General features: G+C 38.3%; 1 protein-coding gene across 1 annotated transcript in view; it reads left to right on the plus strand.

Moving 5' to 3' along the window:
* The window catches only part of GPRIN3 (GPRIN family member 3), a 60,242-nt gene extending 55,410 nt beyond the window's left edge, over positions 1-4,832 (plus strand). Inside the window, exon 2 of the mRNA XM_040478464.1 lies at positions 1,136-4,832. Within this exon, the coding sequence (XP_040334398.1) occupies positions 1,250-3,574 (2,325 nt within the window). The 5' untranslated portion in view covers positions 1,136-1,249 and the 3' untranslated portion in view covers positions 3,575-4,832. The remainder of the gene's footprint in view (positions 1-1,135) is intronic.
* Positions 4,833-27,994: the final 23,162 nt, after the last annotated feature.

Here is a 27,994-nt window from a genome sequence, read left to right on the forward strand (position 1 = left end):
CATTTTCATGTTCTGCGTCCATTTTTCTAAAGACCTATTTTCTGTCCCTGAAAATTTTTAAGAGCTTCTGCTGTACGATAGATATTTTTACCTGTCCTCTAGGATTTTAAATATTTGTTTTTCAAATCTATTGTATTTGTTTATGGTATCTTTTGCCATACAAAACTTTTGGGTTTTATTCAATCCCTTATGTTTTTCTTAGTTTGTGTGTTTTCTCCCTTGCCAAGAGAAGCCTACCCTCTCTGCCCCTAGATTATATTTATGGTTCCTAGATTTTCTTACAGGACTTTATTTATTTAATTACTTATTTTACATTTTTAACCTTTAATCTGTCTATTTTTTTTCTTTTTTTTTTTCAACGTTTATTTATTTTTGGGACAGAGAGAGACAGAGCATGAACAGGGGAGGGGCAGAGAGAGAGGGAGACACAGAATCGGAAACAGGCTCCAGGCTCTGAGCCATCAGCCCAGAGCCTGACGCGGGGCTCGAACCCACGGACCGCGAGATCGTGACCCGGCTGAAGTCGGACGCTTAACCGACTGCACCACCCAGGCGCCCCTAACCTTTAATCTATCTAAATCCATCTAGGATTTATTTTTGGAGTTGGTATAAGATAAAGATCTAGCTTTACTTTCTTCCAGATGCATAAACAGTTTGCCAGCTCCTTATATTAAATAATCCATCATTTTGCCACTAAATTGAAATGCCTCTCTTGTCATATATTAAATCTTCATTTATATGTGGATCTATTTCTAGATATTCTATTTCACGTATCTGTTTAGGCCTATTTCAATACTTACTGATTTGATTACAGTAGCTTTATAGGATTTTCGGATATCTGGTAAATCAGACTACACAAATGACTTTTGGGTAGTTATCAAATGCTTAGGTAAATACATTAAAAACCTATTTGCAGACAGAAATGGGATGCAAGCAGAAACTAATGTACCAAATAATACTTGTATAATTAAAATATTTTTTTCAAAGTCTTTCTTCCCAAGATCTATGTTTTATAGCAACGAATACGTGAGGAAAAGGTTTAGTGTGCTTATAAGATCTTGTACAAATTAGTTTGCTGTATTTTCAACCCCTAAATGCTGTACCGGGTTAATCATACTATTTCCTTGATTCACAGATTGATCCTTCAGAGGAATCGTCCCTGACTCCGTCCCTACACTGAGCTAAAACTGCTTCCCAGGTGGAACACTGTTCCGGGGAGAGCACTGAGGATTTCCTGAAGAAGAATTCCATGGGGACTGTACCTGACCCTTTGAGATCAGCTAAAACTTCCTTGATCACAGCTTCTGGAAAAGAAGAGGATTTAGGAGAAGTGCAGCCTGCCTCCCCTCGGTCTCCACCAGCCGTCTTGTGTGAGAACACCAATGGCCTTTCCAGCACTCCTGCAGAGCCAGACCTCAGCCCCAGTGCAGCTGCTGAGGTCCTGATGCAGGCGTTTGAGCATGAGACCACCCAGCCAGACATGTCTTCTCCTGGTGTCTTCAATGAGGTGGAAAAAGTGTCTCCTCCATGCAGTTCTGACAATACCCAGCTGCCAGGAAGCAGTGAGCCCACAGCACCAGCCCCATGTTCTGCAGCAGGAAAGGATCTCATAGATGAAGCATTTACAATGCCAGCCAACCAACACACCCACCAGGCGACCCCAAGTGACCAGCTCAATGCCAGCTCCTTATCAGGACCTGAAGATACTCTGCTGAAAACACAGAGAACCTCGGATGGGGAGATTCTTGAAAAACCTGAAAAGTCACATTGCCCTGTGGGAAGCACCCAGAGCAACAGCAAAGACCAAGTGCCCTGTGATTTTTCTTCTCAAAAAACAATCCAGGGAATGCTGCAGACTGCAAATACAGCAGCCAAGGTGTTCAGTCACTCCTCGTCTCCTGTAGGCCAACCCAAAGGAGCAAGGCCAGGAGCCATATGCGACTCCCAGACAAGGTCCTGTGACTCTCCCGCGAAAGAAGGATGTTCAGGGAACAAACAGCCCTCAGCCACCACCTCAGACAGCCAGTCTGTGACTTCTGTGACACCTCAACCACCCCACCTCACTAGCAAAGTCTCCACACGTCCTCCAGATCAGGTGTCAAGGTTCAAAGAAGCAAGTACAATGACCAACGAAGCTGCAAGTGAGGTCACGGAAGCTCCCGACAGGGCTCGGCAAGATGCTGGGGTGCAGGCAGTGGCAAGTGTGGAGAGCAGATCGGTCTCCACCAGCCCCAGCATCCTCGCTGCATTCTTAAAGGACACCCCAATTCCTGAGCGTTTGGAACAAGAGCAGCTGCATGTCATTTGCAATGGCAGCGGCAGTGGGAGCCACATGCTGGAGCTATCTGACAACATCCACTCCCCCCAAGGGTCAGGTCCGTGCCCCGGCATCATGCCAGAAGTGCACATCCAGGCAGCTGCCGCTGTTTCCACAGCTCTCCAAGGGGAATGCAAATTGGTGAGCTTACCGAGGGAGGTCCTTAAGATCTCATCCATCACCGTGGCATCCGGTAATACTCAGGATCTGTGTAAGGAAGATACAGGGTCTGCGGGAATGACCCCAGCAAGGGAAGAGCCCACCTCTAAACAGCTTTCAGGTGTGACTTCTAGGTCCCTGAAAGCCAGCCCCACTGACCAGATTTCTTTCAGTGCGGGAAGTCAAACCGAAACAAATCATGAATTGAGGAAAGTTGAAACCAAGCTGTCTGAGTTTGCAGTGAAAACCACAGATGGTCACGAAACAAACCCAGACTGCCAACTCTCTGACTCTTGTGGTCCTGCCAACAAAGCCGACCAGCCCGGGAGCCTAGATCCCACTGACAAAGGAGATGCAAGAGAGAAGCAGCCAGCATCTCCTCAGATAGTAAAACAAGAATGTAGAGGCACCGGTATCCTTGATGCCGGGGCCAGGGCAGAGGCCAAAACCCTGCTGCTCAATCCTAAATCTCAAGAAAGTGGAGGCACTGGGTCAGCTGCTAGTCCTACGCCCTCCCCAGTGAGGAAGAACCAGGAGGGTTCGCTGGAGGAAAATAGACAGACCAAGACAGCCACCAGCCTGAGCCTCCCATCCGATTCCATGGGTGACTCCAGTCCAGGTTCTGGCAAGAGGACCCCTTCTCGCCTGGTCAAAGCCAGCCCACGGCGGGCCAGCCGAGTCAGCGAGTTCCTCAAGGAGCAAAAGTTAAATGTGACCGCGGCTGCCGCCCAGGTGGGACTCACCCCAGGAGAGAAGAAAAAGCAGCTGGGCGCCGACTCCAAGCTGCAGTTGAAACAGTCCAAGCGTGTCAGGGACGTCGTGTGGGATGAGCAGGGCATGACCTGGGAAGTGTATGGTGCCTCCCTGGACCCAGAGTCCCTGGGTATCGCAATCCAGAACCATCTACAAAGACAAATCAGGGAACATGAGAAATTAATCAAAGCTCAAAACAGCCAGACCCGGAGATCCATTTCCTCAGATACTTCTTCAAATAAAAAGCTCAAAGGAAGGCAGCACAGTGTTTTACAGTCCATGCTGCAGAACTTTCGACGCCCCAACTGCTGTGTTCGTCCTGCCCCTTCTTCTGTGCTAGACTGAAAGAGAATGTGTATGGGAACCCTTGTGTATATTTATGGTATTCCTAAGTGTCTCTATTTGTCAAAGCTTACTTAGTTTTTGTTTTTTGTTTTTGTTTTTTGGTTTTTTTGGAGAGACCAGGAAGACAAGCAAGAATCAACTATTGGAAGTTGCTATTAAGAATTGTTGGGTCCTTTGATTGGGGCTCCATAAATAAAAATATCATTTCAATTTGAAAGAAAGAACAAAAGAAAAGAAGAAAGCTCCACTGAAGGTTAATGACCCTAATTAAGAGGAAGTAACATTCACTGGATTTTTTAATATGATGTTACTTATAGAACTAGCACTATCATTAAATACGTGTCACTTTGTATTACTGCCTCGACATATCACACTGTGGCGTTTCCACTAAAATCCCTGCTTAATATTAAAACTAGCAAAAATACTGTTATACTTTCTAGTCATATTGCAATAAGAATGCTATTACCACACAGAATTTAAGTAGACGATAAGAACTATAATGTAAAACTGTGAAATAAATTCAACTTGCTCTTCAGCCAGATGACATTAAGGAAAAGCATTTAAATGCATACAATACCAAATGAATTAATATTTGTCAACATCTGCAGATAACTGTTTTGGTAAACCTTGTTATATCGTCAATAAATGTAAGAAAGTTATGTTAGGAAAATTAGCTGAGCTTTTGAATATGAATACTGCCCACATAAAACTTGAATTTATATCTACAGATTTTCCTGCACTGAAGGCAAGGGGCACCTCTATGATTCTGACGAGATGAAATTCTTATTTCTTTAGAGGAAGTACATGCAACTGAATTCTTGGAAAGAGTCATCAAGTTATTAAGTATACTAAAGTTTATGTAGTACAGGTGTTCTCCAAAAACATTCTGCTGAGTGTGTTAAGGTTTCTGTGTTGAAACCTTTTCTGTGTCAAAAAAAGGAAGTAACAAAAGCAATGGGTCTAATTTCAACTCCTATAAACAGGATGCAGTTTGTGTTTTCCTTTTGACTTGCTTGTGCAGTAGCTTCTAATAGAAAATGTAGTGAACACCAAATAGAACACAAACTTCCTCATGTTTTTGTAGGTAGACTAATATCATCTAGTTGCTTAAATTTCTCATCTGTAGTAAAAAGGTAGCCTCTGTCAACTTACTGATTTTAACAGAAACACCATTGTGTCTCATCCTTCAAACCTAGTAAAAAAAAAAAAAAAAAAAAAAAGAGGCCCTTACTAAAACCTGGTTTGAGCTTCCAGTGGGCTATAGATTTTGAAACCATAGGCACCTGTTTGAGCTTGGTGCTCACCTGCCTCCAGAAGAGGAGGTTTTCATTTGTACCCGTGAGTGTCTTGCAGGGCACTGGGCTGGGATGACCAGTAGTGGCTTGAGAGTTGGAGGGGTGCGGAAAAGGGAGATGAGGCAGGGCCCTGGAAAAGTTTCCCCTCCTAGATTCATGTAGAGAGATTGCTCGTCTCCACCTTGCATTTAGAAAGTCAGATTGTTAAACGTGGAAGGGGTGCTCCCTGGTTGCCTTCTCTGAGCTCATTCCCCTCGATGAGCCAGAAAAGAGCGTCTATCCATGTATTCTCTCTCTCTGGTGACGCATAAATGGCGTTTGTGCAGCAAACTCAAAACCTCTGTTTTGGCTTCTATTTTTGTTAATTCTCTTTTGCAGATTCTGAGCATGTAGGGAAAAATCTTTTGTGCCTGAGCTTTAACACCACATGCTAAACGGAGCACAACCCAAATTAGTAAATAGCCCCTGGTTTCTTTGAAAGCAATAGGACTGTAGATGACAACTGCATAAATGGACTGCAGCCCCGGTACTCTTAGAGCCTAAGAATGGTAAAATCACAGTGGTTACATTTGGAGCCACCCTTTGAATTTTTTAATTAGGCACATTTTCCCATTTCTTACCAACTGGCCCCTATTAAGAATACTACCTACAGTAGAAATTGCCATCAGATTATCAATCAAATTACTGTTAAGGATCAGAGATGTAGTCTAAAACTCTCTCTTTGGCCTCGAATACCCGTTTGTAGCAGTGTTCGTGTGGCTTCTGTTGGAGATGCTTTTGCCAGGGTGTCGTGTCCCTCCTACCCCTTCCTCACTGCCTGTCTCCCTCACACGTTGGCATACGTGCTGTGTACACACAGAGAACACCCTGTGTACACAGCAGCAGCTGTCAGCAGCGCCCGCTCCAGATGGGTGGGCCTCAGGTAATCCTCGGCTGTGTAGGGGCCAGAACAGGCTGTTCCTGCATTAAAATAGGGGGAAAGGAAGAATTTCGCATCTGGTAGTAATATTTATTCTTATGAGGTTAGAGTAACCACGTGAATTAGAAATACTGAAATTAGAAATGTATAATTATACATTTATAAATTATAAATGTAACCTTATAAATTGTAAATAGCTCAAGTTAAAAATGAGGCAGAGGCCTAAGAGAGTTGTAGACCTTTGTCGCACATTAAATTAAAAGAAAATCACATTAAGTTACTTAAAACTAAATGTAGCGTTGCGGTGTGCCTCTCATAGTAAAACCTAAGATCTGATTTAGTAACTTTGGTTTTCTTTGGTACTAGAACTAGCCTTTCCTTCTTAATCTTTATTTATTTTTTTTTTTTTACTTTTCACCTTTACTTCTGCCACACTCTAGAGCTTGTCACAAAATAGTATAAAACTTTTCTCGTTTAGTTGTGTATTGAATCTTAAAGAAGCAACAGCTTTTCAAAACAGTAATGAAAAGACCACCGAGTGGGTAAATAATGAAGCCTCCTGAAGACAAGCCATGCTTTTGCTTTATGACACTCCAAGTACTCACACCATAAAACCTCAACCTGAAAATTTTCCCTCACTTCGATCTGTGACACAACATTGACATGCAGCACATCATTCGTGACTCCTTAGGTTGGTTCAACAAAATGGAAGTGGAAAACAGCTTTCATAGCAGATTCTTTGAATTTGTTGGGCTATTTCTTAGCCTGGCTGCATGACAAAGCAGGTTGAAAATTGTTTTTGGCCTTAATTTCTTTTAGATGTTCTGTTCCTTTTAAATGTTTTTTAATCAGGGGTGCCTGGGTGGCTCAGTCGGTTAAGCGTCCGACTTCGGCTCAGGTCATGATCTCGAGGTCCATGAGTTCGAGCCCCGCGTCGGACTCTCTGCTGACAGCTCAGAGCCGGGAGCCTGTTTCAGATTCTGTGTCTCCCTCTCTCTGACCCTCCCCCGTTCATGCTCTGTCTCTCTCTGTCTCAAAAATAAATAAAACGTTAAAAAGAAAATTAAAAAAATGTTTTTTAATCATTGAGATATATGGAGGAAATATAAAATATTTCTTAAGCAAGTAGTATAAGAGAGATGAATTAGAGCACAGTGTCTGGAAGATAATGAAATATTTACAATGTTAAGAGGCTTTATGGCTTACCCAGTGAATACTAGAATTTTTAATTTAAATGTCGATTTTTCTATTTTAATGACCACAAGAAAAATGGCACCGCTTGAGCTGTCATATGTTTATGTTCGGTGCTTTTCTAATTATGTCCTTCTGGATTACTGGCTTTGGTGCCACAGACCAACTGCTCTATGTTTATGTTTTGGACCAATGGCATAAGTTGAACATTTTGTTAGGTTGGAGAATCCTTTTTGTTTGCGTCCAAAATGAATATTTATAAAATATATTAGTGTGTTTTCCTACCTTGACAAGTTCAGCTATGTCGATATAATTTGATTTTTGATGACTTCTTAATCTTCAGAATTGTCTGATAATTGGTACTTTGGATACCAGTATTCTTCACGTTATAGCTTACATCTCAAAATTTAAACAAACTGTAGTGAATATGCATGTGTAACATATACCCTAGAGGCTGAATTTGGGGACCAAATCTCTAATAGGAGCTTGTCATTTTCAAGTAGAAAACGGAAGAAGGAAATGACTTTTGGTTGCATCCTGAGAGTACTGAGGTTTTATTGTTCCTAGCTTATTCTAATGTTATTTCTCTCATTTCCAGGAGTTCCCATCATTCTGAGAATACCTGTATATACCACATGAAGAATATAATATCCTGTGACTTTACACTTTGTTTACAGAGGATATATATGAGTATGCTGTTAATGTAAATTGTTTGGCCTTTGCTGTATCCACTGTTACTGTTTTGCTGCCAAAATGTGAGAAATTATCTTCTATTCCTCCTACATATTGTGCAAGTGTTAAAAAAGTGGTCCATTTCTAGTACCAGATAATTCAGCACATCTCTTGTCTACTTTTTAAGAATCAGTATAAAGAAAAACAATACATTAGGATAAGGTTTGCATATATGTATATGTGTTTTTACTGACACTTGGGCACTTGTAGCCTTGTGTGGGCCTCTTCCTGTCTGATTTACTAATCGGCTACGATGCTGCCATGGAGATGATACTGTTTACTCTCTCCTGCTTTGTCCTAAACGGTATTTGAGAAATGAAGCCTGTGAATTTCCCTTTGTGATGATAATACACTGAACTCAGCAGTATCTTGGATAATTGAGCTGACCATCTTGTCCCCACCCCTGTTTTGTCTACACAGTGAATCAGAAGTCTTGTCCAGGTCTGCTTCAGTGTTTGCTATTTTATATTGATATTCGAGCATTTTGTTTTCTGTGAGCAACGTTCTTTGATGCTGTGTGTGGGTGGCCCTTTTGGTTGAATCTCTCCAAATGTGGGTCAGCTGCTGCCACCTGGCAGATAACAGGTGATACGCTAAATCTCCTGTCCATTCTTGTAACTATACCTTCTTAATGGAATTCTGCAACTGGATGAGTAATTATAAATGTCATCTTTGCAGACACACAGGCTTAAGGATGTCTACAAAATTTTAGACATTTTTGCAAAGGGGGAAAAAATAGTCTTGTAAATACTGAAACATTTCCATGAAATTTATCCTGCTCTTGGGAAAAAAAAATCTCCTTGGCTGCAGAAATAAGATAAACTTTATTTGCGATGACCAAGGACATAAATGAAGATGGATTGAGGTGGAAAAATTCTGTCTCACAAGTAATCAGTGACATCTGCCAGAGGTCATTACAGCTACTCTTAACTGTGAACACTCACCAGCTAAACTACTCACTTGCCACAACCAAATAACCTCTCAAAGTAAATCCGATACATCTGTATATATGTGTAGATAGAAACAACAAAAAATCCTGAAAAATTACTGTTGACTATTAGTTAAGTCAAGGTGAAGATAATTATAAAGAACATTTAAATAACCATGGGCCTTGGTGAAATGACTATGGAGGCCAGAATGGTGCAACAAGATGTTATTCACAAGTTTGTTATTTTTTTAAGACCCAGAAATCTCAGATACTCATCATGAGAATAAAGACTGTTGAAAATGAAATTAAAGCCAAGCAATAATGTGCCAAAAAGAGGCAGTTATACCAGCAAGCGCATCTATACGAGCACACCATTATGTAATATGGTTTGCTCCGTGAAGACTGACTGTAACCCACAGGATAAAACAAGCAAAGGCATAATTTCTGCTTTCTTGCTAGAAAAACGTGTTTAGGAGCTCTATACAGAGATACAGCGCCGATGGACATTAGTAGAGATAAGGTAACATCTCTGTCTTAATGCTAGCCAAGACGAAAAAGGAGTCAAAAAAGCCAAAAGCTTAAAATTCAAGATAGATCCAACCAGAAACTTTGTTGAAACAGAGGGGTTAAATATATAGTAATTACTCTTCCTGGACACTTGCACGTAGCAAAGCAATTCAGTTAATTCTGCCTAGAGGATTACCAGCCTTAGCTATGAAAAAAATGTGTTCCCAAATGTAAAATAACTAAAACATGAGTACTCATATCAAAAAGGGCCTCAAATAATGCCTTACAGAAAATGATATTCCAGATGGGCGTTTCTAAATACTAGCTCTTTTTTCAGTTCAAGCTCAAAATCAATTGGCTGCAAAAAAATAAGTCACTATTTCACATTTCATAAAATGATACAAATCATCAACCAGCATGGTGAGAATTATGATGAGAAATAACCTAGTGATTTACATGTGTTAAGGAGAAATAAGTGGGAGAGAAATGCTAACTTCTTTCTTGATCTCTTATGATGTGGGGATGTCATCCACTGATTTGCAGGGTGAAAATTATGGCTTGCTTTTTAACATTACTACTAGCATTACTCTCTGTTACTTTAAAAAATTAGATTGCCTATTTTTTAGCAAAACTTCTAAGTGGATAAATGATTTTTCTGTTTTATATCATTGCTTTAATATCATGTGAAGACTGTACAAAGCAAACTATGTTGAATGGGTAGAAGGAGCTTACTCACGTTTATCAGGATCTCTTAATGATTTTAGCTGAGATTCCTTAACGCTTCTTTTAGGCCACATCTTTGAGTGAATTATTTTTCATGTTTTCCATCACATCTTAAACTGATGTTGGTAAATCAGAAGATTGCAGTATTACAGTCATGCTCCTCAATCCCTAGAGGAGAGGAGAGACTAATTTTTATTTTAAGGACATCTGGACATAGCTTTCCTGAGGCTGAGAAAGGATCAACAGGGCCTGACCTGAAAACTCAAGAAAGAAATATACTAATAATTCCTAAATTCCTCAATGTATTTATCTCTGCTGTACTAACATGTGAACAATATGTTGTGCATAATACTGTAGCCGGTTGTGGTATGTCAATACATTTTGTAAGTGTGTATAGTCTGTGAGTGGTTGGTTTTCTCTTTCTATGTGTAGGAAAAAAAAACATGCCGTGTCCCATTTCAAAACCAAGTTCTGTCATCGGGTAGGCACATGTATGAAAATGAATAAAGCCAACAGAAGTGTACATGTGTATTCAGTAACAGAATTTGTCCTTTCATTTCTGAAGGTCAGAAAGGGCTGTTGTGTGTGTGTGTGTGTGTGTGTGTGTGTGTGTGTGTTTTATCATTTCTGAGAGTAGGTAACATAATTATCACAAAGGCTGAATACATTGGCAATACACTGGCATGTTACTAAATCTGCCAGGTTAATTAACCATGCCATTAGTCACAGGTAAGGTCAGTTCTTTGACCACCGGCATGATTTACATTCCTCACACATCCTCTCCGTGGTAAGTGTGTGACTAGGATGTACATGCTATGGGTGTGATTGTGTACATACCTTGTATGAATTAACCTAAATCCTCAAAGAGTTGTACGAAAGCAGGAAAACGAAACAGTTGTTCAAAAGCCTCAAAAGGGCTAATCAATGAGTATTTTCATTTTCTACACATAAAAATGTATACATGGCATAACTGTAAATAGCTTACCCACATATATATATACACATAAATGCATTTCATTCATACTGTTAATATTTAAATAAATCACAAATTAAAACAGTTGAAAACTGCATCTTTCCATGACTGTTCTGTTTTCTATACATTAACATGGGATCAAATGCTCCCGTTAAATGGTGTTATACTCCCAGGTAGCAGATTTGGTGCTTAGGAAAGCCCTGCCTCACTATGAAAATCTAGTTATTGTCATAGACTGGTACCTGAGCACCTTCAAAGGTTTAATTCTGTTCTTTAAGCACCTAATTTTACATCTGGAAATGACAAACACTGGGGAAAATCAATTATGTTTTGTAGGCTCCATTTGTACATTTATTCGTGTGTTTATTTGCACAGGCTGATAAAAGCCCTACCTTTTTTTTAGAGATCTATCCATAGGTTTCAAAACAGTATATGATCCCTTGAAGAGGAAAATGATTGTACGCATTCTCTTGAGATGAGCAAAATGATGTTTAGCAACACCAAAGAGAAGTCAAAGAGTAAGAGTTTTTTTTTTTTTTTTAAATTACAGATGATGTTGGCAGGATAATAGAATATGAGCATTTGGGAGTTCCGTCAAGTGGACTCAAGTAAATTCCTATTATTGATAACAGGTAATACTGTGTGGACTAGATAACAAGATGAGAGACATTAGCCAGCAAATGTCAACACTGGACAACACTTGTCAACTTATCACAATTCTAATCGGTGAACTGATGTTTGAGTTTCTCTCATTTTTCCTAAAAGGAAATACTCTATTAGAGATCAAAAAGTCTGATCTGGTTCCTGAAATCTAATGTAATTTGACCCTGATTCCTTGACACTAAAAATTATGTTGCCTGGGTATTAGGTTGAAGATATAAATGGACATATAAGAGTTTCCATTAATAGAGAACTCCATGTGGCAAAGTGCAAATATAACCATTTCTCAGTAGAAAGTTAATAATATTTAATATGTATTTATGTTTTGGAGAATTAATGTGCCATCTTTGTATCTTAGATAAAAATAAAAGGCTAGCCAATCATAAGAACACTGTAACTATAGCTGGCTGTGTTTTTAAACTACTAAAACCATACTTGTTTATAAGAGCAGAATATGTGAAATCTTGATGTTTGTCAATATTTACTGTTGCTTAAAAGATAAATTCGTGTAATTATTTTGGACGATGTATATTAATTTAAATGCCACCCAGAAAAATTATGGCTGTCCATGTGAAAATCATTTGTGTGTGTCAATACTCAGCTGAGAAAGACCAAAAGTGTAGTGTAATGTTAAATCTCTGAAAAAAAACAGTAGTACTCAAAGTGAAATTCCATTTATGAATGTATCAATATTAGAATCTAAATTTATATCTTTTCATGATGTCTATATATGAAAGTCATAAAATGGTTTATTCAAGAAAGTCCCCATCCTCCAGAAATTGACCTACCAATAAAATTTTATTTCCTAGAAAAAAAGATGGAATATTAGGATTTAAATAAGGATAGATCAAGATTTTGGAATTATATACACTTCTGCTCTCATTTTGAATTTGACTTTTGAGTGAAGGAAGGAAGGAAATTCAACGGATGACTTTGTTTTACCCTCAAAAAATTTTAAGTATGATTTTTTTGCATTTCATTTTCCATAATAAACATAATAGAGATTCAAATTTACTTTGTTCTTTTTGTTGTTGTTGCTGTTGCTTTTGCACTGCTGTCAAAAGTGTTATTTTAGCCCTAGATGTTTAGAATCAATTGATTTTCAACGTGACACACTTCTGCTAGAAATCTACAGTGGAGCTGAAAGTATTTACAATGAAAGGGTTTTTTTTTCCTTTGATTAAAATAGAATTCCCATAGAATCAACAACACCTGCAGATGAGAAGCAGTGATTTTTTTCCTGCTCTTGATGATATAGCGTGTGTGTGTGTGTGTGTGTGTGTGTGTGTGTGTGCGTGTGTGCATACTTTTGCTCTTGGCTTGGTGAAAGTGATAAGAGCTTGACATTCATGGAAATACAGGAGGGCATGGAGGTACAGGGTGCATCAGCTCTTGTGGTGGCATAGAGCACCTGTATTCAAGCTTATATTATGTCACATCTAGGCTTAGCAGCCTCCTGCCCAGGGCCATCCAGGTGTATGCTGTGTAGTTTCAGCCTCTCTGCCTACTCCTGGGTAAATAAGTTGGGATCCTGCGGTCTAAGTTCCTAGAAGGAGATGGAAAGTCCAGCCATGTCCTCCAATCTAGCTTAATCATTATAAAACTAACACTATCATTGGATTTCTTTGTGCCTCCTTGAATCTGTCTTCATCAAGAAACTGTAGAGTGGGAGAGGTGTAAGATTTATGAACCCCAACTCTCAAAAATAACTTAGTAAAATTTCTATATACTTTATACAGTGATTGTTTCAAAACTTCCAACTACTCTGGGGTGCCTGGGTGGCTCAGTTGGTTAAGCATCCGACTCTTGATTTCGGCTTGGGGTGTGAACTCAACAGTTCATGAGTTCAAGCCCCATACCATGCTCTACCCTGACACTGCAGAACCTGCTTGGGACTCTCTCTCTCTCTCCCTCTCTCTCTGCCCCTCCCCTGCTCGCTCGCTCTCTCTCTCTCTCAAAAAATAAATAAACTAAAAATTTTTTAAATAAAAAAAACTTCCAACTACTGTGTATATAAGTACACACTATTTTGGCCTAAAATAGAGCTGCCATTAAAAGTTAAACTTCATGTGTTTCCAAAGATATAAATACTATTTGTGGAAAGTTAGATCACACAAAGGTCCTCAGGGGGCTGAGATAGTTTCTCTTATGCCTGTAGCTGTTTCTGTTCCACTAACCAGACGCTTGTCTCCTTAGATGACATTTCCAGCCACTGTTCTCACCCATCCACATCTGTAATGCTGAGTAGTAAACACAAGAGCAACCTTCATAGCTTAATCTGGCTTCACTGGACTGATTGTGGACTCAAGATATTTCTTGTTTCCTGTGAAGTCTTTCTTTGTAAACCACATAGGATCACATTCAGTCTACCACCCATACTTAATGAACTCATGAATACCAACATTGTTTAATTTTCCTCAACACCACCCTAGACTATCAGTCAGCTAATTTACAGAGTTCTAAACTCTTTAGACCCTTAGAACTATGTTAATGTTCTGCAGCCGGTTTTTCTAAATATAGCATAGAGGACTAAGATAGTTGAAATTCAAATTGTCAGGATAGAAGCTGAAAGTGCTTGAAAGATTTCTGGTGGGAGTACTGGCATCTCAAGGATGATTATTTCTCTACATCTTTTTTTTTTTTAATTCCCACTTGACACCTCTTAATCAAACAGCACAGGAACCTTGGCCTGTCATTAAAAAAAAAAAAAAAAAACTAAGCAGGGGCGCCTGGGTGGATCTGTCGGTTGAGCTTCTGACTTCAGTTCAGGTCATGATTTCACGGTCTGTGAGTTCAAGCCCACGTCGGGCTCTGACAGCTCAGAGCCTGGAGCCTGCTTCAGATTCTGTGTCTCCCTCTCTCTCTGACCCTCCCCAGTTCACACTCTGTCTCTCTCTGTCTCAAAAATAAATACGCATTAAAAATTTTTTTTAAATAAAATTTAAAAAAAAACTAAGCAGAATGTCATTGTCAAAGATATTATAGGTGTTTAGAAGCAAGGTAAGATTTCTTAAAGGCCTGGAAAGTATTTTCCTGTTACCTATGTTCTTTTTGCCCAAAGTCAATACGAAGGATAATAGCTATGTGCCAAACATTCCGCTGGGCACTTGCACATATATCTTCACTCTTGGGAGGTTTTGCATATAAATGCACACTGTTTTCAGTCAATTTTTTTCAATGGTAGATACTTGAGACTTATAAATTGGATGTTCAAAGGGATATGGTAGTAAATACCCAGTCTTAGAACCAAGGAAAATTGGGTTCAAATTTCAGCTTTAAAGCCCAATTCCTTGGTCCAAGTCATCTAGTCTTTTTGAGACTCAGCACATTCATCTGTGAGTCGAGGATAACAGTACATACTTTACAAAATTGTGTGGATCAAATAACATAGGCAAAACAAAATGTCATTTATCTCCCCTACTCCTTTGAGATTTGCTTTCTTCTTTGCTTGAACTTTATCCCTCAATTACAAAAAGGCTGGCATTTTGCCATTTTCTTCTACTTAGCAAACTTTATATGTATGTGTGTGTGTGTGTGTGTGTGTGTGTGTGTGTATATATTTCCCTACATCTTTTATGTGTATATATATATGTTTTTATGTATATATATATATGTATTTATGTGTGTGTGTATATATATATGTGTGTGTGTGTGTGTATATATATATATATACACACACACACACACACACAAAGCCAGATAAATAGTGGGGAGCCTGGGTTGCTCTGTCAGTTGAGTATCCAGCTCTTGATTTCAGCTCAGGTCATGATTTCACAATTCGTGGGTTCAAGCCCTGTGTAGGGATCTGTACTGACAGCATGGAGTCTGCTTGAGATTCTCTCTCTCTTTCTCTCTCTCTCTGCCCCTCACCCCCCCCAAATTAATAAACATTTTTTTTAAAAACTAGATAAGTACTAAAAATAATTTTAAATATTACTATGAAATACCTATGTGACTTTAAACGTATTTCCCTTTTTGTTTAAAGTATGAGGATAATACGTTCAAACAGAGTTGCCAGACCTTTAAGAATTAGGAAAATATTTTTGATTCAGTTTAACTTTGTCATATCAAATATGATTTTTATTTTTTTAATTTTTTTAATGTTTGTTTATTTCTGAAACAGAGAGAGACAGAGCATGAGTGGGGAGGGGCAGAGAGAGAGGGGGACACAGAATATGAAGCAGACTCCAGGCTCCGAGCTGTCAGCAGGGCTTGAACTCACAGACCATGAGATCATGTGCTGAGCTGAAGTCGGGTGTTCAACCGACTGAGCCACCCAGGCGCCCCAAATATGATTTTTAAAATATAAAGTTAAATGCTAATAAAAATATTACCAATTCAAAAAAGGAGGAAAAAGGAAAACAATCGGTAACTTTACACTAAAATTTAAAACTTAAGTAACTAAGATTTAAAGAGAAGTCATGTGGGGCACCTGGGTGGCTCAGTTGGTTGAGCGTCTGACTTTGGCTCAAGTCATGATCTCATTGGCTGTGGATTTGAGCTCTGCATCAGGCTCTATGCTGACAATTCATACCCTGGAGCTGCTTCAGATTCTGTGACTCTCTCTCTCTCTCTCTCTCTCTCTCTCTCTCTCTGCTCCTCCCCTGCTTGTGCTCTGTGTCTCTCTCTTAAAAATAAATATTAAAAATTTTTTTAATTAAAAAAAAAGTCATGTAACTGACAAAATATTAGAATTTGGAAAAATCGGAAGAATATCTACAAATCAGTTACAAAGGATGAGCAATACAACAGAGAAATTTGTCAAACTCTATCAGCAAGCATCATAAATGTATAAAATTATGCTCAACTTCACTAATCTCTTTCCACCACAGCTGAATGCTGTTGGAGGAAACCTTCAAAATTCACAGGGACTGAATTAGGAGCTTTATGCCCAAGAGCTGGAGGACAATACTAAGAGATCTGTAAGTTGGAGATCCCTGGTGATGTGTGTAAGGGAGGGAGGAAGGGAAGGAGTATACACTTGAACACCTGCACACAAACATGTGAGCAGCATCCATGCACATTTAAAGGAGGAGGGGAGACTGGAGGGGGAAGGTTCTGTAAAGAATCTAAACAGGACCACCTGGGTGGATCAGTGGGTTAAGCAACCAACTCCTGGTTTTAGCTCAGGTCATGATCTCACAGCTCCTGAGTTCAAGCCCAGCCCCTCGTTGGGCTCAGCTCTGACAGCACAGAGACTGCTTGGGATTCTCTCTCTCTCTCTCTCTCTCTCTCTCTCTCTCTCTCTCTCTCTCTCTCAAAAATAAATAAATAAACTTTAAAAGAAAAGAATCTACAGAAAGCCAATGAGAGCAGTTTAGATGTAAACACCTGCCCAGAGCACCAGAGCATGCAACACTTGGAAGATTATAACCTTTCCAGATGTCCTGTTTCCCTCTCTCTCCCTGGCCTTCAACCAGACTATTTGGCAGAATTAGAATCCCAAAGGGGTGGAGGGGCACCTGAGTGTCTCAGTTGGTTAACTGCCTGACCCTTGATTTCAGCTCAGGTGGTGATCATGGGTTCGAGCCCCACCCACACTGGGCTCCATGCTGACAGTGCAGAGCCTGCTTGTGATTCTCTCTCTCTCACCCCCTCCCTCCCTCCCTCTCTGCCCTGCCCCCACTCATGCTCTCTGTCTCTCAAAATAAATAAATAAACCTGGGGGGAAAAAAGGGAATCTCTAAGGGGTGGAAAGAAACAAGAATCCAAATCACAACCTCCTTCTTCATGTAAGTCTGTGGAGCTGATGAGAGGACTTTCAATTATAAACAAAATAAGGATTATTGCATGAGACTGGACATTTTAAATCTGAATTGGGTTTGCATCTACAATTTTGAGTGGCCTGTTTCTGCTGAATCAAGGGGGTGTCCCCCAGACTGAAATAAACGATGTCGATGATGACCTTGCCACCTGACATGAAGATTCGTGTGAATAGAAAATACTGGAAATTCATGTGGCTGAGCCATGCTACCTGTTTGGTCCCTGAATGCATCCGCATTTGCAGCTCTTGCTAGTCTATAGACCCCAGATTACCATGCATTTTAGACCTTGCAGAGGTTGTGGGAGGAGAGTCCCAGGTGACTCCACTTTGGTTTATTCAGGCCCACTGTGGTAGACAATACTCGAGGATGGTCCTCAAGATTCTCTGCCTCTGATGTACACACACCTTCCTCCAGTCGTTCAATCAATCACTGCCGTGACGTGATTTTGTAAATGTAATTCAGGTCCCAAATCAGGTGACCTTAAAATAGAGAGATTGGGGCACCTGGGTGGCTCAGTCGGCTAAGGGTCAGACTCTTTTGGCTCAGGTCATGATCTCACTGTTTGTGAGTTTGAGTCACTGACAGCACAGAGCTGAGCCTGCTTGGGATTCTCTCACTCCCTCTCTCTCTGCCCCTTCCCTGCTCACTTGTGCACCCTCTCTCTCCCTCAAAATGAATGAATAAACTTAAAAAAAAATTATCTGCATGTACCAGACCAAATCCCGTGAGCCCATCAAAAGGAAAGTTTTCTCCAGCTGGTCCCAGAAGTCAGAGAGATACACTCCAGCAGGCCTGTAAGAAAACAATCTATGTTGTCAACTGCAAATGGAGAAGGCACGTAGCAAGGAGGTGTGGACACTCTCTAGGAGCTGAGAGAAGTCTCCAGCTGACAGCCTGAAGAGAAACAGCAGCTTGGTTCTACAAACACAAGGAAATAAATGCTGCCAACTACCAGTGTGCTCGGATAGAGGAGCCCCAAACTCAGGTGAGAACCATAGCCCTTAACCAACACCTTGATTTCTGTCAGGCAAGACCCAACGCCTGGATTTTGGAGAATCCAGAAATGCTGCACCCATAATTCTGACCACAGAAATTGTGAGATAGCAAATATGTACTGCTTAAATTTGCTGAGTTTCTGGTCATTAGTTACACAGCAAAAGAAAACTAATACAGCACTGAGTTGGGGGTTTGAAATTGCCAAAGATCAACTTTTCAGTCAGGAACTTATTTCTGTGCTCCCGCTCCCCAAACCAGGACCCGAAACTTTTCATCCTGAAGAATCACTTTTCCTGAAACATGAGATGGCAGTTTTAATGGGTAAGTGCTTAAGTCGCTTTAATATTGAAGCAAATATCAAATATAAATGTATATAGATGTGCTGGAATCTTCCATGTGCTCTTGTCTATCCACCCTGTACCGTTGCATATCTTGCTCTGTGCTCTTGCAGGCTGACTTGTACAGACAGGTCCCACAGGCCCCCTGGCCATGCTGCTACCCTCTGCTTTCAGCCCTAGCAGAGGGCTGGAGATGGGTGGCAGAGAGGGGGAAGGGTAAGACGTTTATTTCCCGGATACCCGCCTTAGGGTGCTTTGTGTCGTCTGTGTCATGTTCAACAAAGCCAGAGCCCCTACCAGGCAGACGTTTCCATTAGGCTGGGTTCTGGTTGCTCCTCCTTTCCTGGACTCCTCAGGCCTAGGAGTGATATGCTTGACCCCAACCTGTCACTAGATCCCGTGGTACTACACTCCTAATTTGTGGTCACCCTATCTGCACCTTTATACACAATCTCTTTATAAAATTCTTCTCAATTACCCAGGTTGAAAGTGCCAGCTGTTTCCTACCAAAATCCAATTGAAAGAAAAATCAAAAGACACATTCACCATTTTTAAATGATAAAACATGAGATTTCAGATAAATTTCTCTCTTTTGGCTGGCTTCTTCTAGCTATGCCCCTTTGGCTGCCAGTATTATTAGTTTATTGTTCTCACCTACCGTTAGGGACAGTGCTCTATAATTTGAAAAACATTTCCTGGAGTAAATAATGTAGATTATATGCATATAAGATTTTCTTTACTACATGATACAGGTGCCATCTTCGGTAAAGGAGAAGGCTTCTCGTATGAAACGGGCACTAGGTTGTTATGTCTCCAGGCATAAGCTCTTATCTCAAGGCTCTTAGGATAAACATTTAATGAAATTATATACCTCAGTCTCCCCATTCATAAAATGGGATCAGTAAAATTATTTGCCCCTTGTTCACAATTAAACTTATATATAAATGATTATACCTTAGTATTCGAGATTGTTACTATTAACAATAATAGATAAGGTATATTGAATGTTTACTATATACCAGCCATTATTCTAAGTTTCTTACATACATTATCTATTGCTGTTTACAATAACCCTATGATGTAAGCATTATTGTTATTAACCTTCCCATTTTACAAATGAAAGGTGAAACGCAGAAGGATAATTACATATAGCTTTTTGAGGTGGCACCATGGCCAAAGCCCACTCAAGCCTGTCATCGTCTACTTACCTAACTAGTTCACTCCGGCTGCTTTACTGCACATGAAATGCTAATGACAGGATGTCAGATACTGCTTCAATAAAACATAATGGTTTTCTCATTATGACCTGACTCATTCTTCCATTAGCCCTTACTAAGTTTTATTAACTCCAGCTACTAGAGTATTTTTTGCTGCATCACAAATAAAGTAACAAATCTTCCCAAAATGAGGGTGGAGTAAAAAAAAAAAAAAGGAAACAATTACTTCTAGAAGAAAATGAAGTTTTCTCAAATATATTTCCTCTAAATAGTATGTATGATGGGAAGAAGGAAGAAAAAAACAAGTTATGCTATCAAAATATCCATTTTCTATGCAAATCTCATGTTCATGATAACCACAATTAGTTGTATGCCAAGGATGCAAAAAAATAAGACTACTTATGGAAACTATAAAATTACTTGCCCTTTTCAGGGGAAAAGAAAAAAAAAAGATCTTGATGTATTAAGACATTGTTTTATGTGTCACCTGAAATACTGTTGCACAAATTGAGTAAAAGCTATTTCTTGTTTGAAGGGAGTTTTTTGTTTGTTTGTTTGTTTGTTTGTTTGTTTGTTTGTTTTGCTGGCCAATATTCTTTATTCTGCAAAATGCTTGGCAATGCTTCATCCTTCTCCAGTATTTTATTAATAATATACTTATTAACTTAATTTATTGTTTGTTATAAAGATACTACCTTGCAAATTAGCCATTACATCTGTCAATATCTGTAACCAGTTATTAAACCACTTCACAGAGGAAAAATATGAGATTCATAGGGAGGAAATGTTTACACATAAACAGAATTATATGTCATAGGCAATGAATATTGCTTGCTTTGTTTTGAGTCTGTGATTTGCTTGAAATTGATATTCTCAAGTTCAAAACTTCTGTACTCCTATCTGGAAGTGAGAATTACCACTTTATTACAGAGTCCTATGTTTCCTTATTGATCTTTGCTCTAGTTTTTCTATTCATTATTGAAAGTGGGATATTGAAGTTTCTAAATATTATTATGGAACTATCAATTGTATAATTTTTCTTCATATATTTTGGACTGCTTTACTACACACATATAAATTTACAATTGTGGGGTGCCTGGGTGGCTCAGTTGGTTAAGCGTTCACCTTCAGCTCAGGTAGTGATCTCACAGTTCGTGGGTTCAAGTCCCACATTGGGCTCTGTGCTGACAGCTCAGAGCCTGGAGCCTGCTTCAGATTCTGTGTCTCCTTCTCTGCCCCCCGTCCCCGCCCCCCACTTGTGCTCTGCCTCCCTCTTTATCTCTCAAAAATAAATGTTTTTAAAATTTTTTTTAATTAAAATTTACAATTGCTATATCTTTGTGAGTTTTTTTTTTTAATATTTTTTATTTATTTTTGAGAGAGAGACTGACAGAGTGAGAGCAGGGGAGGGGCAGAGAGAGGGAGACACAGAATGTGAAGCAGGTTCCAGGCTCTGAGCTGTCGGCACAGAGCCCAATGTGGGGCTCAAACTCACAAACTGTGAGATCATGACCTGAGCCGAAGTTAGGCACTCAACCAAATGAGCCACCCAGGCACCCCAAATTGCTGTATCTTCTTGGTGAATTTTCCAGTTTCTCAGAATACAATGTCCTTTTTTATCACTTTAATTTCTTTTTGATGTATAGTTGACACACAACGACACACAATTTGTTTCAGGTGTACAACATAGTGAATGTTATGCTATGCTCACAAGTGTAGCTACCATCTCCTCATAACACTATTACAATACCATTGACTATATCCCCTATGCTGTACCTTTTATCCCATAACTTATATATTCCATAACTGGAATTATAAGTACCCCCCACTACTCTTTACCCATTTTGCCCATCCCCGACCCTCTGGCCTCTGACAAATACCAGTTTGTTCTTTTTGTTTATGAGTCTGTTTCTACTTTTTTTGTTTGTTTTGTTTTTTTAGATTCCACATATAAGTGAAATCATATGGCATTTGCCTCCGTCTGACTTATTTCACTTAGCATAATACCCTGTAGGCTCAGTCACGTTGTCACAAGTGACAAGATTTCACTCTTTTTTATGGCTGAGTAATAGTCTATTGTATATGTACACCACATCTTCTTTATCCTTTTATCTCATTGGACCCTTAGTTGGCTTCCACATGTTGGCTACTGTAAATAATGCTGCAATGAATGTAACAGTGCAAATATCTCTTTGAACTAGTGTTTTCATTTTCTTCAGATAAATACCCGGAAGTGGACTTGCTAGATCATGTGGTATTTCCATTTTTAATTTGAGGGGGAACCTCCATCGTGGTTGCACCAATTTACATTTCCACCAACAGTGTACAATGTTTCTTAACATTCTAGCAAACACCTGTTATTTTTTGTCTTTTGGGTAAAAGTCAATCTGATCAATGTGGGATGATATCTCATTGTGGCTTTGATTTGTATTTTCAAGATGATTAGTGAAGTTTAGCACCTTTTCATATACCTGTTGGCCATCTGTATGTGTCCTTTGGCAAAATGTCTATTCAAGCCTTTTTTTTATTATTTTGTTTTTTTATTTTTTTTTTTTAATTTTTATAGAGTTGTTTGGATTTTTATATTAATTTGCATGAGCTCTTTATATATTTTGGATATTAACCCCTTACTGGACATATGATTTACAAATATATTCTCCCATTCAATAGATTGCCTTTTAATTTTGTCGATGGTTTCTATCACAAGGCAAAAGCTTTTCACTTTTAAACCCCATTCAATTCCATTTGTTTATCTTTGTTTTTGCTGCCCTTGCCTGAGGAGATTGATCCAGAAAAATATTGCTAAAGCTATATTGTCAGAGTTTACTGCCTATTTTCCCAGAAGTTTTATGGTTTCATGTCTTACATTCAAGTCCTTAACCATTTTGAATTTATTTTTGTGTATGGTGTAAGTGTCCAGTTTTATTCTTCTGCATGTAGCATCCAGTTTTCCCATTACAATTTGTTGAAGGGACTGTCTTCTCCCGTCTGTATATTGTTGCCTCCTTTGTCATAGATTAATTGACCATTATATGCATGGGTTTATTTCTAGGCTCTCTATTCTATTCCACATCCAAGTGTCTGCTTTGCTACCAGTACCATACTAGTTTGATTACTATAGCTTTGTAGTATAATTTGAAATCAAGGAACATGATACTTCTAGCTTTGTTTTTTTCTCAAGATTGCTTTGGCTATTCAGGGTCTTTTGTGGTCCCATAGAAATTTTAGGATTCTTTTCTCTAGAGTTGGTATTATGATGGGGATTTCATTGAACCTGTAGGTTGCTTTGGGTAGTATGGACATGTTAACAATATTAATTCTTCCAATCTATGGGCACGATATATCTTTCCACTTATTTGTGTCATTTCAGTTTCTTTCACCAATAACATAGTTTTCAGAGTACAAGTCTTTTACCTCCTTAGTTAAATTTTTTCCTAGGTATTTTATGCTTTTTGATGCAGTTGTAAATGGGATTTTTTTCTTGATTTCTCTTCTCTTAATGCTCCTTATTAGTGTATAAAAATGCAACAGATTTCTGTCTGTTAATTTTGTATCCTGTAACTTTACTGAATTCATTTATTAATTTTAACACTTTTCTGGTGGAGTCATTAGGGTTTTCTGTATATAGTATCATGTTTTTGCAAATAGTAACAGTTTTACTTCTTTCTTTTCAATTTAGATGCACTTTATTTTTCTTGCCTAATTTCTGTGGCCAGGACTTCCAATACTATGTTGCATGAAAGTGGCAAGAGTGGGATCCATGTCTTTATCCTTTGGTTAATGTGATGTACCACACTGATTGATTTGCAGGTGTTGAACTGTACCTGCATCCCTGGAATAAATCCTATTTGGTCATGGTGAATGATCCTTTTAATTTGTTTTTCAATAGAATTTGATAATGTTTTATTGAGAATTTCTGCATGTATGTTCATTAGGGATTTTGGTCTGTAATTTTCTTTTTTGGTGGTACCTTCATCTGGTTTTGGTATCAAGGTAGTGCTGGTGTCCTAAAATGACGTTGGAAGCATTCCTTCCTCATCATTTTTTTTTTTTTGTGGGGAGGGGGAATAATTTGAGAAGGATATGCACTAACTGTTAATGTTTGATATAATTCAACTGTGAAACTGTCTGCTCTTAGACTTTTTTGGGGATGAGTTTTTAAATTACTGATTTAATTTCACTACTTATAATCAATATTCATATTTTCTACTTCTTCATGATTCAGTCTTAGAAGATTATATATTCCTAGCAATTTTTCCATTTCTCCTAGGTTTTCTGATTTGTTGACATATAATTGTTTGTAGTAGACTCTTATCATCCTTTGTATTTTTGTGATGTCAGTTATAACTTCTCTTTCATTCTAATCTTATTTATTTGGGCCCTCTCTCTCTTTTTCTTGATGTGTCTAGCTGAAGGTTTACCAATTTCTTATCTAATTCATCAATTATCTTTTCAAGGAACTAGCTTTCAATTCAGTAATCTTTTGTTTTGAGGGTTATTTGTTTTTGTTTTTGTTTTTTTGTTTTTAGGGGTTTTTTTAGTTCTTATTTCATTTAGTCTCTACATCATTTCATTTTGACCCTGATCTTTATTATTTCCTTCCTTCTACTAACTTTGGGCTTTGTGCTGCTTCTTCTAGTTCCTTTAGGTGTAAAGCTGGATTATTTTTTTAGATTTTTGTTATTTTTGAGGTAGGTCTGTATCACTATTAACTTCCTTCTTAGAGCTGCTTTTCTCGTATCCCAAAGATTTTGAAAAGTTGTGTTTTTGTTTTTGCCTCGTGGTATTTTTTTATTTCCTCTTTGATTTCTTTGACTTTTGAACTATAGGTTGTTTAGTGGCATGTTGTTTAGTCTCCACATTTGTGAGGGGTTTTTTTCCAGTTTTCTTTAGGTAATTGATTTCTGGTTTCATATCATTATGGTCAGAAAAAATGCCTTATATAATCTCCATCTTCTTAAATTTATTGGTACTTGTTTTGCGGCCTAACGTGTGATCTGTCCTGGAGAATGTTTTATGTGCATTTGAAAAGAATTTGTATTCTGCAGTTTTGGATAGCATGTCCTGTATGTATCTCTTAAGTTCATCTGGTCTAATATGTCATTTAAGGCCAATATTTTCTTGTTGATTATCTGTCTGGATGACCAATCCATTGATATAAGTAGGGTTGTAAAGTCCCCTACTATTACTGTATTACTGTCAATTTCTCATTTTATATCTGTTAACTTTTTAGTATATATTTAGGTGTTTTCATGTTGGGTGCATAAATATTTATAAATGTTACAGCTTTTTATTGTATTGACTCCTTTATAAATATGTAATGCCCATTCTCTTTTGTTACAGACTCTATTCTAAAGTCTGTTTTGTCAGATAAGAATATTGCTATTCCAGCTTTCTTTTCACTTCCATTTTCGTGGAACGTCTTTTCCCATCCCTTCACTTTCAGTCTGTGTGTGTTTAGATCTGAAGTGAGTCTCTTGGTCTTGTTTTGTGGTGTGCTTGAGTTGTTGCTTTTTGTTTTTGTTTTTTTTTTATCCATTTAGTCATCCTATGTCATTTGATTGGAGCATTTAGTTCATTTACACTTAAAGTAGTTATTTATAGGTCATTTAGTTCATTGACACTTAAAGTAGGTATTTATAAGTATGTATTTATTGCCGTTTTGTTCATTGTTTCCGGTTGCTTTTATAGCTTTTCTCTGTTCATTTCTTCTCTGTCACTTCCCTTGTGGTTTGATGATTGGCTTTAGTGTTATGTTTGGATTTCTTTTTCTTTATTTTATGTGTGTCTGTTGTAGGTTTGGGGCTGTGGCTATCATGAGGTTCATATATGTATCCATATATATTGAAATTAAACATATATAATATATAATAATGTATAATAAAGTAAAATAATATATAACAATATAATATGTAATAAGGTATTATATATTATAATAATATATGTAGTATTATATTTTAAATATGATAATAATATATGTAGCACTATAAATATATATAATATATAAATATATAATGTATTTAATATATTTACTTATATATGATATAAATACATATAAAATATTTAATATATATAAATAAATATAATAATATATGTAACACTATATTTATAGTTACTTAAGGTCAAATGAATTCCAAAAGCAGTACCTTTTTACTCCCCCACCAATGTTTTATGTTATGGACATCATATTTTACATCTTTTTTACTTTGTGTATCCCTTAAGACTTATGTTAATTATAGCTGATTTTATTATTGTTTGACTTTTAACCTACATACTAGCTTCTTAAGTGGCCGACCCATTGCCTTTACTATATATTTGCCTTTACCAGTGAGATTTTTTTCTTCCATATATTTTCTTATTTCTAGTTAAGGCCTTTTCTTTTTCTGCTTAAAGAAGTCCCTTTAATATTTCCTATAGAGCTGATTTAATGGTGATAAACTCCTTTAGCTTTTGCTTGTCTGGGAAATCCTTTATCTCTCCAATTCTGAATGATAATTTTGTTGGGTACAGTATTCTTTGTTGTAAGTTTCTCCCTTTCATTACTTTAAATATATCATGTCCCTCTCTTCTGGCCTGCAAAGTTTCTGTTGAAAAAAATAGCTGATAGTTTTATAGAGTTTCCCTTATATATGATTATTTATTTTTCCCTTGCTGCCTTTAAGATTCTCTCTTTCACTTTGTTATTTTAATTGTGACATGTCTCCATGTAGATCTCTTTAGATTCACCTTGTTTGGGACTCTCAGTGCTTCCTGGACCTGGATGTCTGTTTCCTTCTCCAACTTAGGGAAGTTTTCAGCCTATTACTTGTTCAAATAAGTTTTTTTCTTCTTTCTCTCTCTAGTCTCCTTTGGGGACCTCTAAATGAGAATTTTAGTGCACTTAATGTTGTTCTAGAGGTCCTTTAAACTATCTTCACTTTATTAATTATTTTTCTCATTGCTGTTCTAATTGGGTGATTTTTTACTGTTCTGTCTCCAGATCATGGATTTATTCTTTTATTCCTCTAATGTGCTGTTGATTCCCTCTAGTGTATTTTTCTTTTCATTTATTGTATTCTTCATCTCTGAGTGGTTCTTTTTAATATTTTATATCCCTTTGTTGAAGTTCTCACTATATTCCTCCCCTATTCTCCCAAGTTCAGTGAGCATCCTTATGACTATTACTCTGATAAGTAAATCACTTATCTCCATTTCATTATGGTGTTTTTTCTGGGATTTTATCTTACTCTTTCACATGGCACATATTCTTTGTCTCCTCATTGTGTTGACTTCCTGTGTTTGTTTCCATGAATTAGGCAGAACAGCTACTTCTCCCAGTCTTGAAGGAGCAGCCTTGTGTAGCCTGCATGTGTCTGGCAGCTTTGGCAAGCCAACTGGAGCTGGAATGGGCACAGGTCAGGGGGCCCCCAGGCATGCTGTACTGGGGCTGCCCTGGCAAAGTGGCTGGAGTCAAAGAAGATGTGGTCTGGAGGGGTCCTAGAACCTATCACCACTGCCTTAGTAAGACAACTGGGTCCAGAGCAGGTGTGGACTGGAAGTGTCCCAAGGCAACTCCAGGGGTGACCTGGAAAGAGGACTGGAGCTGAAGGGGGCTTGGGCAGGGTAGACCAGGACATGTGTGCTATCATGGTGGAGGGAGAATATAAAAATGATACTGAACAAAACCCAGAGAGAATTCCAACAGTTCTCCATCCATTTGGCCGACACTGTAGGGTTAATAAATGGATTTCCTTCACTTATAATCTAGTTGCCCTTTAGGCTGCTGTGTTTTCAGTGTTCCTTAGGGAAAACAAGTATGTGTGTAGACCCCCAGTGATATTCCTCCCTGCCACAGGTCATAGCATTAGGGTTGGGGTTCCAGTCATTACTCCATTTCTCCTCCTTTCTATGTGGGCCCTCTGTTGTTTGTTGTGCAGAAGTTGTTGAATCAGCCTTCGGTTCTTTTTTAGGAAAATTTGCTGTATATGCAGGTGTAGATTCAGTGTCTGTGGGAGGAGGTGAGTTCCGTCTTTCTATACCACCATATTGGACCCACCTTCCTAAAAGTTATTTGTAGAAATGAGATTGTTTTCTACCCTCAAAAGTATTTTAATAAATAATTATTACATTTTTTGAACTTTCTAAATGTAACTATGAAATATATGAATAAGCCTTGAGCATGTTTTAAGATAATTAA

This window comes from Herpailurus yagouaroundi, unplaced genomic scaffold (genome assembly GCF_014898765.1).
Source record: "Herpailurus yagouaroundi ecotype Mexico unplaced genomic scaffold, PumYag 28, whole genome shotgun sequence".
Lineage (NCBI taxonomy): Eukaryota > Metazoa > Chordata > Mammalia > Carnivora > Felidae > Herpailurus > Herpailurus yagouaroundi.